We start from the raw sequence: 18,750 nt of genomic DNA on the forward strand, positions 1-18,750 counted from the left end.
AGAGGTTGCAGACCTCGAGGATTTACTCCTGTAGTAGGCTGTGGCAATAATGTCAAACAATTTTTGCATTGCAATACAATGCGTCGAGCTTGTTCTTTATTGATTTTAAATTTTAACCTCAGCGTTTGGGAATTTACATGAAATTTATTGTGAAATTCTTGAGCCTGTAACACTTTGTCCTCATTTAAAAAAATAAGTACAGTTCTAGTATGAAAATCTGCAATAGCATTGCCTTCAGCAAGCGGTCCAGGAAGTCCTGAATGAGCTCGTATGTGGGTTGCATAGAAGGAACATTTTTGGTTCCAAATATATTGTTGTAACTTAGCCAGTAATAAAAGAATAGTAGATTGTCCCTTAATATGTCCTACACATTCAAGGCTATTAAGTGCCTGTACTACATATAAGCTATCTGAAATTAAATTGAATGGAGTGGAATCATAGAAAATAAATACTTGAAAAACTGTCAAAATCTCTACTGCCTGTGCTGATGAATGGGGAAAAAGAAAAGTTTGTGGATCTGAGCCCTCTTTGAATATCACTCCCATACCTCCTTTGGATCCATCTGTAAAAATATTTGGCGCTCCAGCAATTGGTGCAGATTGAGTGATTTTAGGAAAAATAATAGGATGAGCCAAAACAAACCTGAGCCATGAATGTTGTGGATAATGATTATCGAATTGTACTGTGGACATTACATGGACAATAGCCCAGTCAGAATTGGTGGCAGCTAGAGTGGCAAGCTGTTCTTTAGTATATGGAGTGATGATAAGATCAGGCTGCATCCCAAATGCAGTCAGAGTTGCCTTTAATGCCTTAATAATTATTTGTGCAACACAGGCTGGATACCATGGCAACACTTTTTTGGGAGAATGAGGGAGGTGTACCCACATTATGGGACCCTCTTGCCACAACACTCCAGTGGGTGTGAGATCTGTGGTAAGAATACATAAGAGCAGTTTTTTCTGATAATCTATACGATCCACTTGTGCTTCAGATAATCTTTCCTCTACAAGTTGAATACATGTTCGCGCCTCAGGTGTTAAAGATCGCGAAGAAAGTAAATCTGAACCCCCTTTTAGCAAATCAAACAAAGGTTTAAGGTCAGCATTACTAAGCCTGCAATGTGGTTGAATTCAATTTATATCCCCTAAAAGCTTTTGAAAATCATTTAAAGTTTGTAAATTGTCTACCCTCAAGGTAACCTTAAGAGAACGAATAATAGTATCTTCTAATTTGGTGCCAAGGTATTGTTTAACATTTCCTTGTTGTATTTTTTCTGGAGCTATAATTAAGCTTTATTGTTTAAGACATAGTGTAGTTTTTATAAGCATTTCATCCAAAATTTCTGGGGTTTTAGCACATAATGAAATATCATCCATATAATGACAAATCATGGAAGAGGCAAATTCTCTCCTAATATATTGTAGGGCTTTATCTACATATATTTGGCAAAATGTGGGACTATTAGCCATACCCCGTGGTAGCACTGTCCATTCATATCTTTGATCCACCTGCTGATGGTTAATGGACGGTATTGTAAAAGCAAATCGAGGGGTATCTGCAGGATGCAGTGGGATAGAGAAGAAACAGTCTTTGATGTCCAACACAACAGTGGGCCAATTGGCAGGGAGGGCTGATATGACTGGTAGCCCCAATTGCACTGGTCCCATGATCTCCATACTATTATTTACTGCTCGGAGATCATGTAACAATCTCCGTTTACCTGATTTCTTTTTGATAACAAAAATAGGGGTATTCCATGGAGATGTGGAGGACTGTAAATGTCCTGCCAATAACTGCTCCTGTACCAGCTCATGGGCTGCTGTGACTTTTTCTTTAAGAAGGGGCCACTGAGAGACCCACACTGGCACATCTGTTTTCCATTTAATCTTTAATTGTTCAGTGGCCCCATAGAAAAACCCAGTCCTCTTTTATATTTAAGATTGTTTCTTCCCATCATGGGAACAGGGGACTTTCGACCTTGTTCAAATCGGCCAAGCCCACCTGTCCCTGAATAGCCTGCATCATGAATAAGTTGTTGACTTTGAGGGCTATATACAGAGTCAGTAGTCAATTTTACTCCCATTTGTTGTAACACATCCCGACCCCACAAGGATACAGGAAGCTCCAGAACAAAAGGTTGGAATGTCCCTGAATGACCTCCTTGATCTGTCCAATTAAGGTGAACAGCACTGCAGCTTGGACTATTTGCATATCCTAACCCCTTAAGTAATTGATCTGTCTGTTGTAATCCCCAATCTTTTGGCCATTCAGATAATCTAATGATACTACGGTCTGCACCTGAGTCCAAGAGACCCCAAAAAGAGACTCCCTGTATAGTGAGTTGACAAATGGGACGTGACCCCATATCCATAGTGAGCCATGCTCCAGGAGGACCTGTAGAACCAAAGCCCTTATCTTTTCTTGCCTGTCTTTGACTAGGAAAAAGAGAATGTTTACTAGGCAACAGAATTATCTGAGCAATGCGGTCCCCATCATTTACAACAGAAATCCCACGAGGGGAAGAAACCAATATTTTCACATTGCCTGTATAGTCCTGGTCAATAACTCCTGGATGCACCACTAGACCCGATAAGGTAGTGGAACTTCGGCCTAGAAGCAGTCCTACAGTATTAGAAGGAAGGGGTCCATGAAAATCTGAATCTACTTTTTGAACTCCCATTTCAGGGGTTAATATGAGTTGGGCGGTGGCACAGATGTCCAATCCTGCACTCCCTGGGGTTGCTCTCCTATGGTGGGAGAGGCTGCTGAAATCGAGGCACCTGCCTCATCTGTGGTCCTGCATTCCCTGTCTCCTGTTGAATTGCCCCATACATTTGAGGGCCCTGAGGCACAGGGCCCCTCTGCCTGTTTTTTGGCCTAGCACTTGATTGTGGTGGGGGAAGAGGCTTTCCATCTACATCCCATCGAGATCTGCACTCTACAGCCCAATGATTGCCTTTTCTACACCGAGGACACAGATTGGGAATCCTCTGGGTTGGTCTAGAAGATGCTCCAGAATTAGTCTGTATACAATCTCTTTTAAAGTGTCCTGGTTGACCACATCGGAAACAATTCCCTGAATTGCCTCTCTGCTTTTGATTGTAAGGCTTGCCCTGCAACCCAGCAACAATGGAAGCAGCTATGGCTTGTCCTTGTATGACAGAGTCAGTTATGTCTCTGCACACCTTGAGCCATATTTCTAGGCCCTTATTTTTATAGGGACGTATTGCATCCCAACAAGGCTTATTGGCTTGCTCATAAGCTAGCTGTTTAATCAATGGCATGGCAGCGTCCACATCAGGGAAAACCGAAGAAGCTGTTTCCACAAGCCGTGATAAAAAATCAGCAAAAGGCTCATTGGGTCCTTGAGTAACTTTTGACAAACTGGCTCCTAAATTACCTGTCCCTGATAACATCTTCCATGCCCTTAATGCTGCTTGATTAATTTGCCCATACACCTGCTATGGGTACCCATTTTGATTATTAGCAAATGGTCCCTGTCCCATTAACATATCCAAATTCCAAGCAGGTTGCCCTGTCTGAGCATTAACATGAGCTTGATCAGAGCAATATTCTATATAGGCTGACTTCCAATTAAGATAGGCTCCACCAGACAGTACAGCCCTGCACAAATTCATCCAATCATTTGGAGTCATGGAGTATCTTTCAAAGGATTCTACCAGTGACAAGGTAAATGAGGTCTACACTCCATATGTAGACACAGCTTCTTTTAATCTTTGAACAATCTTCCAATCTAATGCCTCATGATACCTTTGCTGATTCTGGTCAAGAAATACAGGAAATGCTCCTGGTGTAGGCAAAATCTCCGCCCACGGACTAACCTCAGGTCTCTTCCGCCTATCAGACTTTCCTTTCTCAGTAAGATATGGAGGCGGACTAGGAGAGGGAGGGGGAGGAGCGGAAGGTTCAGGATGTTTCTTTTTTCTGTTATAAGACATTTGGAATCTGCGCCAAGATTCTAACAAAGCTTCTTCATCCTTATCTCTTTCTGGTGGAACAGGCCATATCTCTTGTTCCTCCTCGGAGGAGTCAGAGGAGTCACTTTCAGAGGACTCCTCATCCCTCTGAGAGTCTGCCTGTTGACCTTGCCCTGAAATCTATTCTTTTGCTTCCTCTAAATCATTAGAGCCTTCAGCCAGAACTTGATGATACCTCCCTGTTTTGTCTGTCAGGCATGATTTAATTAAGCTCCAGATAGCCAATGTCCCAGGTGGCAGAGCCCCTTCGGCATCGGCCTTAAGAAGATCCTGACCAAGACATTTCCACTGAGGAGTGTTAACATATCCTTCCTCTAAAAACCACGGAGCTACAGTTTTAACTGTGCTAAGAAAATTTTCTAAAGTGGCTGCCTTCACTTTCACTCCCTCCTTAGACAGAATGTTACGAAGAGCCTCTTTGACCTTCATGGTAGCAACCTTAGACCCCATGATAAGTTTTACTTCGTTGCAAATTCCTGCGAAGCTATCATCGCAAATTCCTGCGAACCTACACAGCGCTCACTGTCCCTCACTTATCCACAAGCCTTATCTTATTTTATCGCTTACCTGCGAATTTTTTGCTATTTTTTTTTGTTTGTTTGTTTTTTCTCTCTCCTGGGTCTCGGCGCCACTTATCGCGTCCCTAAGGCTCCGTCCTGCAGAGCCCCAGAAAAGAAGACACAAACGCCGAGTCTGCTGATGATGCTTCCTCTTTAATGCTTCCCACTCAATGCGCACAGCAGGCAAATATATATCAGTCTCATAACCCCTCCCTCATCACTCTACCAACCCCAAGCTTCCCACAGCTAGGGCATGCGCATTTCTAACCCTCTCATAGGCGGGCTGGTGGTAGCACGAGGCGCTGCATCACTGATCATCTGTAGGGCGCCTGATAGGGCTCACTGCGCAGGCTCAGGGCACTGCCAGCCTCGTGAGCCTTGTGACTTGGCTGCAAGCCTAGGCGCCATCTTGAGTCCACGCTGGCAACAAGCCTGGGTGCCATCTCGGTCCAGCCAAGTGGGCCCCGACAGCCTCCCAGCAATTGCTCAATAAAATAGTACATCAGTTTCTCATTTTCTACTTTATTTTTCTTATTTAGTTATGATCTTAATATAGCTCAGCTTATTGAGAACATTTTAAGTCATCTAAAGAATTATAACAGTGTTTCTCACGAGTTAGTAAATGTTTAGATTGCACAGATTGACTGCTGGTGGTGACAAGCACATGGATTCATGTACCAGAGCACTAAATATCTATGAAGAGGAAGGTTGTTATGGTTCTCTCTTATAGACCCCAAACCACCTAGAAATGGTTGAGTGATAGCACAATATATTCTTTAAACTTAGCATATGCTGTAGAATAAGTATCTTGGCATGGTACTAAGTAGCAAGATCAAAGGTTTGGTTTAATAGAAGAGAGTACCCACAGTTGTTGCTAATGTTTAGAGTAAATCAAGGTCTCAGTATTACAGATCCATGGGCTGGGTTGTTTTGAGGCTCTTAACAGGCTAGTGAAGATAGCTACATATTTTCTCTGGTGGGACACACATGAATAGCACTTAGGGATGAGCTTCTGAGAAATCTGCTGATATCCTAAGGCAAGCAGTCTGTTCTACAGAAATATAAGAGGAAATTGACTATATAGCCATGCATTTTTAAGATGAACCGTCTGTCTAAAGATCTGGTTGATGCTACTATTATATGCTCCTTAAAAAGTGCTATAAAGGGCTCCTTACCAGAGGTAGAGTGTCAGAGTGTCTTTGTCTTTGGGTTCAATCCTCCAATCCCTAGTAGTGGTAGTAGTGGTGGTAGTAGTAGTAGTGATAGTAGTAGTAGTAGTGGTAGTAGGAGGAGGAGGAGGAGTAAGAGAGGGAGAGAGAGGCAAGCAATGTACTCTTTTGTAGGTCTCCTTGTTCCACACTTATTTAGCTTTAAACCTAAGGGGACTTGTTCTCAGGTTTCTAATAATCATATTATAATTAAGACAAGAGGTATTTTATTGTTACATTGAGGGTCATATCTTGCAATAATCTAAGAGAGAATATATTTATATGAAGTTGATACTCTAGCAAACATTTGAGTCAGAGAAAGTGAAGCAGTTTTTATATGTTATTTTGGATATTGTTTCCCCAACACATATAGATTCTGATAGAAGAGTAGAAAATATAACATAGATAATATGTTTCTGTACCTGAAGAAATTCTTCAAAAAAGAAGAAAATTTATTTGAGGGTAGTGGGCCAGCCATGAATGTATATTGAGTTCTGTTACCAGAGAACAGGATCTCGAGTATAATGGTGTCAGCCATAGGATCAAGGTACTTCTGAAGCAGGTGAAGGGAATTATCCCCCAGAGCACTACAGAGTGTTAGCAGGGCCTGACCATTGATATAAAAAGAAAGAACTCTCAGCATTGGAGGTGTCTGTTTGCCAAAGTAGTTTAATGTTGAGCTTCAAGAGATTTTTAAGTTGGGGTGGGGATTGAGTACCAGGAGTTGATTATTTTGTTTCACAGTGATTTGAACTTGACAATATTTGTTTTGTTTTATCCTAGCAATTTAATCCAGAGCATTTTACTTCAGAGTTATACCCCAAGACTTATTTTTTAACTTTAGAAACAGGGTCTCACTAAGTTGCAGAGAGCCTCACTGAATTGCTGAATCTGGCCTCTAACCTGTGATCCTCTTATCTTAGCCTCCCATGTACCGGGATTATAGACAAGCATCACCACATGCCCAGCTTCTTCTGCTTCTTTTACAAATTTCTCTTAGCCTTATGAAAATGAGAATTTCAGTATTAACAGAAAGTTACTTCAGTTCTTTGTCTTATAAAGTTCTATAACTTTTTTTTGCAGCACTGAGGATGGAACCCAGGGTTATTTTACCTCTGATCTACACCCTATCCCTATTTTTAACTCTTTATTTTGAAACAGAGTCTCATTTAGTTGCAGTTGGGCCTAAGCAGCTGAGGCTGTCTGAGAAGTGCAATTCTCCAGTCTCAGCCTCACAAATGCTGGAATTATAAGTGTGTGCCAATAAGCCCAGCTGAAATTCTATAATTTTAATAAAGTTCATATTGAACAAAATTAATATATAGCATTAAATAGTATAATGAGTTTTATTTTTATTTTAATATGCTTTTCATTGGTGTATTATAGTCTTACATCGTAATATAAATCATGTTGACAATGACATACATGCACACAGCATTTGTTGCCCCCCCATGTTCACCTTCCCAATAGAGTCCTGAGATTGCCATTGGTATATTCACATATGTACACATAGTCAATGGTGGTATGGAAAATACTATAATGAAGCAGTAACTTCTGAATTAGAAAACAATAGAAAACTTTATTACATATAACACAAAGACACTGAATTGTATGAACATTAAAAGACAATAGATACTTATAAGACACACTAAGATAAAAGTAGATTAGAGAAAGCATGAGCATTAAACATGCTGGGCCATTTTTTGTTCAGTGATCAATACTCTAGTTTTTTGAGTCAAATACTGGTTTTTATTGTTCTCACACTTTCTAGGTCTGTGATCTTTGGCAAGTTATTTAACCGCTCTAAACCTAATTTTCTGTAAAATAATGATGTTTCCTGATTAATTTGAGTATTAAATAATTTGTTATGAAATATATATGTAATAAGCACTGGGTTATAACTGTGATTGTTATAAGTATTGAGATTCATTTGAATTTGTAAAAGCCTCAATAACCCAAAAACATAAGAAGTAAAGTATATAAATAGTGTTTCAGTTTGGAATCTGTGCCCCCAACATATGTAAAAATATCTCTGTCAAATAGTCTGTTCTCTTTGAAGTCATTCTTGAATTCCCACCTAACTGAGCCAGCAATGGTCCCCTTCCTCGATCTCGTGCAGCCCTCTTTCAACAATGTTCTCTTCTTTATATTAGTATTTTTATAGTAAAGAGTATTTTCTAAAGACTTGTGTATCTGCCAAAATCTACCCAACTAAACTGTAAATATTTGAAGACCGCTATTGTTTAGAATCATCTTTTAATCCCAAAGAAATCCTGTTACACATTAAACTTTGATTAAAAAGGTATTTGATTAATTTAGATATAGATATACTTAAATGGTGGATTTTCACTCCTATTTTTTGCATTATTTACATTTTGTATCATTTTGAAATTCATACATAAACTATATGCTATTGTTTTATATGTCTTTATTGAAATCATGGTGTGGAAAACCATGTGAATTTTAGAGTGGCTATTTTGCTTCTAGAAAGCACATTTATTCTGGAAATAGCTCAACATCAATACCAAATATAAAGTTTAAGTCAAGCTATATATTATTATATGACTTAATGACATTTTGGGGCATGGAATCTTAAAAAGATTTGGAGTAAAAGACAAGCATGGTGGCATACACTTGTAATCACAGAGTATGGGAGGCTGCAACAGGAGGATCACAGTTCAGAGATATCCTCAGCAGTATACTTAGGGAGGCCCTTTGCAACTCAGTGAGACCCTGTTTCAAAATAAAGAATAAAAAAATAGGGCCATGAGTATAGCTTGCAGATAGAATGGCCCTGGGTTCCATCCCCAGTCCTGGGAAAAAAAAAAGAAAAAAATGTATATATATATTTGGAGTACATTAACCTCCCTAGATTAGTAGTTGATTAGTAAGAGCAAAGTACTATTGTTAAATATAATATCTGCATTTAGAAAAATTCAGGTATAAGTGTGTACATTATTTCTACATTTTAGTTTTTTAAAAAATTGTGTGCATGTTTGGTGTGGAGATCAAACCTGGGTTTTGCACACACTAATCAAGTACTTTACCACTAAGGTACTCTGCCAACTCTATTATTTTTTTTCTAGGAAGGAATTTTATCATATTGAGCCTTGTCACTGATATGAAATTCTTTTTATATTTTATGTAGAGATGCATATCAAAGAAATCATGAAATATCAAACAAATACCTTCCAGTTATTTCTGTAAGATTATGGATTTTTCCAGGCATGGTAGTGTACACCTATAACCCCAGTAGTTGGGAGACTGAGACAGAAAGATGTCAGGTTCTAGGCAAGTATGCGGTAATTTAGTGTGACCTTGTTTCAAAATAAGAGGGCTAAGAGTCCAGCTCTGAGGTTAAATGACCTGGGGTTCAATTGCTAGTACCATATACACCCATACACACACAAAAAAAATTATGGGATTTTATACATAATATACTACGATGACTGCCACCCAAATTTTTTCTGTTTGGTACTGTTGAGTAATGGTGTTCTTTTTCTCTATTTTTATTTTTTCTATTTTATTTAAATTTTAAATTCATATATATGAATGGTTCAATTCTGATTAAAATAATCATGTACAAATATTCTTTGATGAGGAAAAGTCATATAAAGATGCATTTGGTTGCAATCTTTGCTTTTACTTGTATTATTCTATCATAAAAGCAATGAAATGTTTAATAAGGATCTGAAAATAACATTGAATCATATGGATTGGTTATTCTGAACATCACTTCTAAATTATCGGCTTTTTAATACATGTGAAATAAACCTAGATATTAATTCACTGTTGCATCCTGACATATTCTTCTCAAACACTGGAATATAATATTGATTCATATTTAATATTAGAATTTGCCTGTTTATTTTATTTAATTCTGATTATTATATTTTGAAAATGTTAGTGGAAGTATTAAAAATGAAATTGTGGACTGGTAGATTGATAATGGAGTCCTCAGGGATGTTCAAGTCAGAGAAAGTCTAAGTAATTGATATTTGACAAAAACTGGATACAGATCAGAAATAAGTATTTATTTATTGAGACAAATTTATAGAATATTTTGTATTGCTTCATTTACATTCTGTTTTATAAAGGACTATCAAGTTAAATTTAATTTTCCTGAGAAATTATAGGATTTTAAAGGCTTTTCCTAAGTTCACAGTTTACTTCGGTTGATGATTATAAGTATAGCTATTACCAAATTCACATTCCAGGGTAGGACTTGAAAATGGAAGGCCAAGGAAATGTAGGTGATTATGATAAAACAGAGTAGCAGAGTCTGATGTATGGTTCTAGAGAAAACAGAGTAGCCCCTCACTTTGCAGGAAAAGACAACTAAAATATTTTCACAAGGACATTACATTTAGTGTAATCTTTACAGATGGTAAGCGTTTTCTGGGAGAACCTAAGGCAAAGCACGTGAAGCAATATGTGTAAGGCATGGGTGTGTTTAAAAGCCTGCCGCATGTCCTCCCTATGAACTTCTTAGGAACACTCTCACTTATTTTAGTAACCGCAAGAGCAAATGACAACAGAAGACAGCAGCTCTTAGGTTGAATAAATATTTAACATTTACTGAACATTATCATATTGGCTGCTAAACTAAATCTTCTTAGACTCTTCTATCCAGTGACTGGGTCCAAATAAAAAGACAACCAAAGCAACAATGGAAACAGTATTAATCAGCAGCATCTATCTTTAAAGAACCTACAGCTAGCCCGGCATTGTGGCGCATGCTTGTAACCCCCGCTCTTGGGAGGCTGGCTTAAGAGACCCTGAGACCCTGTTTCCAAAATAAAAAAGTATAAAATAGGTTTGGGAGTGTAGCCCGGAGGTAGACAGGCTTCCAGGAACCCCAGTATCACCAAAAAAAAAAAAAAATCCTACAGCTATCCATCTAGAAATTTACAGATTAAGGGTAGCACTTTGAATTACAATGAGAAGAAAGTTGGCAGCGGGTACAAACATCAGAGTGTAAATTTATTTTACTTTAGGCAGCAGAATTCAAAGGTTGGTGGGCTGACCATTCTGATCCCAGAGTTTTATAATTGTCAAGTGTAACTCCAACTAGGAAGCCCATGTGTAATCCATGGTATTTTTTTTTATTCTAAGCTACCAAAGTAAGCATAAATTTATAAAAAACTATGAAATGTTCTAGTTCCAGAAATTAAAGGTGGAATATTGTGCAAATTTGAGCAATCCTCCGGTCTCAGCCTCCCGAATGCTGGGATTACAAGCGTGCGCCACCACGCCTAGCAATAAATTATTTCATTCTATTTCAACTATATGAGCCAAAGGCAATTTTTTCAAAGTTAGTTACATTACTATTATAATGTCATGAGTATGAGTATGAAGGGTTCCAAAGTGAAAAGCAAACATGCCTTTTTCTCTCATCAATTACATTATATGGAATTAATGACTCGAACAATGTAAGTTATTAAAATATATACTTAATATGCCTAAATAATATTTGTATAAAAACTGATGAAAAAGTAGTGCTACTGTAGGGATTTAAATGCTGGCCAAAGTGTGTGTGTTTGTGTGTGTGTGTTGGTTTCTTCCATACTTTATTTCTTGTCTAGATTTTGTTAAAACTGTTTTCTTTCTCACATTCACCATATTTACTTCTAACATATATATTTTTGCTGAATTCTAGAATTCTGAAGTGACCAAATATTCCTGTGAACTTGAGCAGGCTATGTAAACACTCTGAGCTACCACTGACTCATCTTTAAAATGACAATAATGGTGCTATTTCTGCATAGGAGTGCTAGGAAGAGCAAATGATTCAGTGCTTTCAAAAGCATCAAGTTGTAAGCAATCAGAGAAGTTATCATATTGGTTGTGTGTTATGAAGTTTGTATTTGCACATATTTTGAAAACAAGTGTGTTTTATTTAATAGATGCATACTTTCTTTGCAGAGGAAAGGAGCATAGTAAAGAGGTCAAAAACTCCCACAACAGTTTCCCTAAGTATCTCTGTCTGCAAATGTGGATGCAGGTGTTAAAGCAGGCACCTCACTTCCAGAACTTCAACCCCATTCCTCTGAGGCCATGCCTCAGGAAGCCATTCAGTTCACATCCTTCCTTGTCACCATTACAGGGGAGACTTAGGTGGTAGATTCTTTTCACAGGAGCAACTCCCCTAATATTACCCACAGAGATTAAACATCGCTGAATCTGGAGTCTATTTCTACAAAATAATCCCCATTTTTGCCCCCCATCTTCTTCTATTTCATTCTACCTTTGTTCCAAACCCTTTTGCATGTAATGTTTGTGGAAATGTAAACTATGTGTATACTTCTAGAGGAGTACATTATACTTCAAAACCTGTTTTTCTCTAGTTTATAATTTGTATATGTCTGTGGTTGAAAGAATTATCATTTGGTAACCAAGATGTAAATATAGCTTACAATAGAGAGTCTTTGAAAATATATTCTTGAGCAACAAAATTGTATTCCTCATTTCAGAACATGATGAGTGCATCACAAATCAGCACAACTGTGATGAGAATGCTTTATGCTTCAACACTGTTGGAGGACACAACTGTGTTTGCAAGCCTGGCTACACCGGGAATGGAACCATGTGCAAAGGTAAAAGATGTAAATGCCAGCTGTGATACAATCCACCTTTCCCTTACTCTGCCCATTATCATCACACTGCTCTGCACCTCCTGGAAGCTTCCTACGGTTGTTGGGAGCTTTCGTGTGTGGCTTCTAGTCTTCCTTTCAGGTCAAACCCTCCTCCTGGTTTACTTCAGTGTTCAAGTCGCCAAACATGTCAGTGCCTTTATCCTAGTGTTCCTTGATCTTAGCCACAGGGGTTTACATGTCTGTCCCTCTTCACCAAACCACATCCAGAACTGTTCCAACTTTACGATCTTAACTTCAACATTTTATTGCCTAGCCCAGGTTCCTCTCCCTCCAACTTGCTCATACTTTTCCTTCTGATCTTCTGGTCTTTGGAACCTTCTTTTCATTCAGTTAAGCACTATCTCAGATTTAGATTATTTTTTGAGGGGAGGGGGTCCAAATGTGAATGTATTATGATAGCTGTATTACTGTCAGCCCCACCAACCCATTTGTGGTATTACCATAATCTACTCTGAAATACCTCTCTTTTGGGTCAGTCTAACATCATTTCTTCTGTAATCTCTCTCCTGAGTTTACCAGATTAAAGATTAATTAACTGGGCATATTGTGTCACAATGTGTTGTACTTTGCCATTTTACCTGGTTTGTCAGTACCAATTAATTAGTGGTGTGTGTGTGTGTGTGTGTGTGTGTCTGTGTCTGTGTGTCTGTGTGTGTCAGTTGTGTTTTACTGAAGTTGAGCCCAGAGGCATTCAACCTCAAAGCTACACTCCAGCCCTTTTCATTTTTTGTTTTGAAACAGGATCTGCTAGGTTGCCGACAGCCTCACTAAGTTGCTGAGGCTGGTCTTAAACCTGAAACTTCCATCTCAGTCTCCCAAGTATAGGGATTACAGGCATGTGCCACCATGCCCAGCTTGAGCTCAAAATTTTATTTCCATCAGTAGATTTCAATTGTAATCACTACCAACCATCAACTCACACATTCACCACTGTCTTCCTTCTTTTTATCAAATGCAGTTACTGCCTATGTCACAAGGGAAATACAGGTTTATTTTAGAAACTGACAAATCCCATAAAACAAAGTTCATATTCCTTATGTCAAATGATTTCTCTAATTCAAGCATGTTAAGCTTCAAGACTGCCCATTCATCAAATATATTGTGTGCTTTATCTTGGAGTTCACTAAAATCAATTTATTTATTTATCATTTATTTTGTGGGTCCAGGGATGAAACCAGGGGCATTCTACCTCTGAGCTACACCCTCTGCCCTGTTTTTTATTCTTTATTTTGAAACAGGGTCTCACTAAGTTGCTGAGGGCCTCACTAAGTAGCTGAGGCTGTCTGCGAACTGCGATCCTCTGGTGTCAGCCTCCCAAATGCTGGGATTACAAGTATGTGCCACCACGCCCAGCTCTACTAAAATCAATTTATCATGATACTGTATGTGTAGAAAATAGGAAGGACCAAAGCACAGTTGTTAATGCAGTGACTCATGGATATTATCTGTGTGGTGGTGCACTTTTGTAGTCCCAGCACTTAAGAGGCTAAAACAGGAGGATTGCATAGCCAAAGCCAGCCTAAGCAACTTACTGAGGCCCTGTTTCTAAATAAAAAAATAAAATCCAGCTGAGGGTGTAGCTTGGAGATAGAATACCCATAGGTTCAATACTTAGTATGAAAAACAAAATAAAACAATAAGAACAAAAACAAATAATACATTGAAGCCAGATGTGGATGAGCCTGAGATCACTCTGTTTTTCAGAACTCTCCAGAGCTTACACATGCTTATAACCCCACTACCTGGGAGGCTGAGACAAGAGAATCACAGGTTTGCAGCCAGCCTGAGGCCCTCTGCAACCTAGTGAGACCCTGTTTCAAAATAAAGAATTAAAAATAATAGGGCTGGGGGTACAGCACAGAGGTGGAATGCTCCTGGGTCCAATCCCCAGTACTGAAAAAAAAAAAAAACCCTCAGAGTTTCATAGTATTGATCGTTGTGAAAACTTACTCATTTTGAAGTCCAAATGTCCAAATACCACAAGGATTTTCTAGGAAAAATGAAACAAACAAAAAAAAGTCTGACTAAACCCATATAACTTCCTTCTAAGAATCTGGATATTCTGAGAATTAGGGGGCATAAGATTTTATCTGGGAACTCTAAAGCTTCTTTTTTTTATTTCTAATTGATTCTGAGTCCAGTTGGATATGAAGGGTAAAGTTTATAGTGTACAACCTCTTTTTATTTTGAAGATTTAAAAAAAGTTTATTAGAAAGATAGAAATACAGAGTATAGGTACAGCTCCATACCAGACTGGCATGGAGGGGTGACTCGATTGAATACACCCATATATAACCTCTTGAAATGATAAGCAGATGCAGAAAGATAGTTCTTATATTTGAAGGCAGGAGAACTTTCAAGAAATAATCTATAAATACTTTCTAAAACTTACGGCTACAGGTTGCCTGAAGAAAGTCTCTCAGATTCCTGTGTGTGTCTTTGCTGGGAAAGAAAAACAGCTGAGAGAGAAGTGGTTTAGATGTAAGATCTGAGGCACTGAGGTCTGTGCTGCAGCCTTGCAAGTTACGCAAAGGGAAATGTGCACATGGTGTGCCAGATGTATTCTTTATTATTTATGAAGTTTAAATTCTAAATTTTCAAATCCTTGCTGAGCCAGGTATTCTTTTTTTTTTCTAGGATAGAGACAGAATTAGGACCAATAGAGGCAAGGGGCTTCTTTGGGCATAGTATATCATAGCTAACTAGAAGAAGCACAGGCCAGAAACTGAGAAAACTTTTGCCTCAAAGCCTAGAACCAGCTGCCTAGTTCATTCATAAGAGACCTTGTCAGGCTTGGACATAGCCCTTTAGCTTCACAAAGCCAAAGAGTAAACTGAACTGAAACAGAGGCCTTTCCCAGAGCTCAGGCCCACCCATCTTGGTCTTTTGGGGCTTCTTCGTTTTTGTTTTGTTTTTGTTTTTGTTTTCTCAACTCTCTTTTTTCTCTTTCTTTTCTCTACTTCTTTGAAGGCAGCACATCTCCTTACAATTCTTCAGAGCTTCACACTCCCAGAAAAACTCTGCCCTTCATCCCCAAACTCACTCTAATTCCTTAGGCTTTGCAAAGCCTTTGCCCAGATCCTGTCTCCTGATCTATCCCTAGAAGAGTGTCATAGTCTCCCTGAAGACCACTGTAGTGAATTCTTTTTACTATTGAGTAAATCTTTTTTTTTTGGGGGGGGGGTACAAACAGGCTCTTGCTAAGCTACTGAGGATGATCTTAAGCCCTCAATCCTCCTGTCTCGGCCTCCCAAGTATTGGGATTACAGGTGTGTACCACCGGGCCTGAGCAATTCTAAGCCACCAAAACTGGCTTAGAACTTTTGGAGGATGGAGCTTTTCCCTAATACACTCTGGCCAGTATGTAAAATAGTCAGATTCATGAGATTCAATCATTTCTTGTTTTTTTGTCTCCTTAGTTGTGGTTTCCAATATCAAGGGAAGCTGCCTTTTGTTTCTTTTCTTTTCTTTTTTTTTTTTTAGGTTGATTTTCAAGTTAGATTGGTGCAATGAGATTGAATCTGAATTTTAATATACATCTTATTGTATAAGATTACTTACTGTTTTGTTAAAAGAAATCTCAATATTTTGTTTTACATGTGAAATATTTCTTTCATATTAGAAATATTACTGTTTTACAAGTTGTATGGAAATTTATTATCTGTATAGAAAATATTATACAAGTATAAAATTATAATAGCTTTTATAGTTTGATGTCCATATTGCTAAGGGAATGAAGAAATGCTGAACTTGGATATTATTGAAATACTTCTAAAATGCTGAAGCCATGTATCTGGTTTATCTGATTTCTTCATGTATCTGAATCATTTCAGCATTTTGCAAAGATGGCTGTCGAAATGGAGGAGCCTGTATAGCTGCTAATGTGTGTGCCTGCCCACAAGGCTTCACTGGACCCAGCTGTGAAACCGGTAAGAATAACATTTCATCTTCTAGAAAATGAATTTTTATGCCAATGAATAATGTAATCCATGAGGAAAATAATGTTTCAAGTTTCAAGTTGGGTCTCAAAGTGTAGAGCTATTAATAAGGAAGCACTGTGGGGAGGAGTTCCAGTGATGCGTACTCACTGTGCAGCTCCCCAGAGTCACACTAAGGTGGTTCTGCAGCTCTTGTAACCAGATGTATATTGAACTTTTTCAAAAGTATCATGATATTTCCTGGGACTTCATGGCTTCATAATTCTTATTACTCATTTGGAGCTCATTCTTACTGAAACCTATGATTATATTAAAGCAGAATTCATACTTATGGCTGTTTCTAAGATATATTACTTTCTGCATCTATATTTGAGAAATTTTAATAACTTTTTATCTGATCTGTTCAATATTCTTTCATTGCTGTTTATTTAGAAAATATTTAAAGTTTTCTAATTCCTCATTTTTTCTCATCCCAGTCCATTCAGAGCTTATTCTGATAGATATTAATACTAGAAATGTTAAAAATTATTTTAAAACAACCTATAGTATGTATATAGCTTATAATACCAGAGCAACATGCATTGTCAGAGGCCAGTTATTCCTCCTAAGAGGAACCTGCTACCACTGATGATTGACGTTGTCCTGGCATATTGATTTTCATAAATCTCACTGCAATAGACATAGCACCTTCTCTGCCTCTGTTCTACCTGTAGACATTTAGCTTAATAAAAACACTTACTGATCAAAATATGAGACAGAAATTTTTCTGCTTCGTTTGGGAAGTGAAATTTTTACTGAACAGATACTGCCACTGTGTACAGAAAGGGTGTTCTCAAAAGGACTGGCATCACTGGATCATATCTTTCTACAGGTACCTATAAGTAATATCTTAAGACTTCAGTGACTGATTTCAGATCCCTAATAGAAAATGCGTAGTGAGTATCCTTCATATGTAGGACTCTTTTCAAGTGCATCTTTTTTTAAGTCAAGCGTTCTCCAAACTTACCATGTATGTAAATCTCCAGTAGAGTCTACTAACTTGTTAAAATGCATATTTTGGCAATTATGTATCATTGAACTTTCTAGATAAAATAAAGACACCTTTAATTCAGTGGTTTTCCAATATTTTTATCCCAGAATCTTTACCAATATACCCGCACACATCTAAGGTCCCTTCAGACCTTTGTACATCAATATTTATGATGATCGAGTTTCACAAATACCCTATTTTGTGCTGCTTTTAGTAGAGTCTAAATACCAAACTAGTAACTTTTACAGGATGTTTTTACTATTCCAAAAATCTGTGATGAATAGCAGTCATGCCCAATCCTACATATCACTCTTCCACTAGAAAAAAAATAATGTGATGAAAGTATAAAAATATGGCATAAAATTAATCTCAGCAATAGTTTTTAAGACTTACATGAAAATAAAATACCAGAATATTTAGTTCTCTATCTTTAGTTATCCTTGAACTTTAAGTCTATGTAAACAGAATCCTCGGACTGAGTCTAAGTTGCTATCTCTAGCAGCCAAGGGCTTTTAAAAAAAACAAATGCGGGATCAGAATCTAATTCCACTGTTTACTTGCTATATGACCTTGGGTAAATTACTTTAGCTTCTCAGTATCTCTGCCCTCTATAGATCACCTTACTCTTGTTTGCTCTCTGAATTCTAAGATGGCTATTATCTTCAATCACATTCAACAGTATTGGGTTCATTGTGGTTTAAGAAAAACAAAACAGAGGAAAAAAATTTTTTTGCTTATAGTCAGTTAGCATTTGAAAACAAAGATCCTACTCCCAAACCCAGGTTTTTTATGCAGTGTCTCCTAATATGTTTTTTAGGGACCTTAAATCCAAAGAACCCATACTGAACTTATTACGTGTTCCATGACTCCTGCCTCCTCTTCTCTCCTCTTCCTTCCACCCAGACAATATCCTTCACTTTTATTCTTTATTTCATTGACTGGCAGCATTGTCCACTGAGTTTTCTAGCCAGCAGTCAAGAAATTGCCTCACTTTCACCCCTTCCATATCTAGTTAATTCCTCTATATTGCATTTCTTTCCTAGGGTCCATTCGTTTCCTTTTTTCCTGGTACTACAGCAGTTCAGGGCTCTTAGGATTTTCTCTCTTTATTCCAATCCCCATAGAATATCAGAATATCTGATTGTATCACTCCATATGGAACTAAACTTTGGTGTCCCCCACTGCCCCAGGATAATGGTCCCATTTTTAAACATGATATACAAGCCCTTCAGTTGTTTATTCAAACAGCCCCACTCTTGTTCTGCCTCCTCACCTTGTTCCCATTGCCAAGCATTGAACATTGTGACTGTATAAGGGTGGCTTGTTCGCTTTTGTATCCTTGAGATAAGGTATAAGA

General features: G+C 38.0%; 1 protein-coding gene across 1 annotated transcript in view; it reads left to right on the top strand.

Annotated features, from left to right (window-relative positions):
- NELL2 (neural EGFL like 2) overlaps positions 1–18,750 on the top strand; it is a gene marked incomplete at its 3' end in the record, with an annotated part of 418,867 nt that overhangs the window by 284,480 nt on the left and 115,637 nt on the right. The window contains exons 14-15 of the mRNA XM_080706086.1: positions 12,243–12,365; positions 16,259–16,354. Of these exons, the coding sequence (XP_080562212.1) occupies positions 12,243–12,365; positions 16,259–16,354 (219 nt within the window). The remainder of the gene's footprint in view (positions 1–12,242; positions 12,366–16,258; positions 16,355–18,750) is intronic.

Source organism: Muscardinus avellanarius, assembly GCF_963383645.1.
Source record: "Muscardinus avellanarius genome assembly, chromosome: 11".
Taxonomy (NCBI): domain Eukaryota; kingdom Metazoa; phylum Chordata; class Mammalia; order Rodentia; family Gliridae; genus Muscardinus; species Muscardinus avellanarius.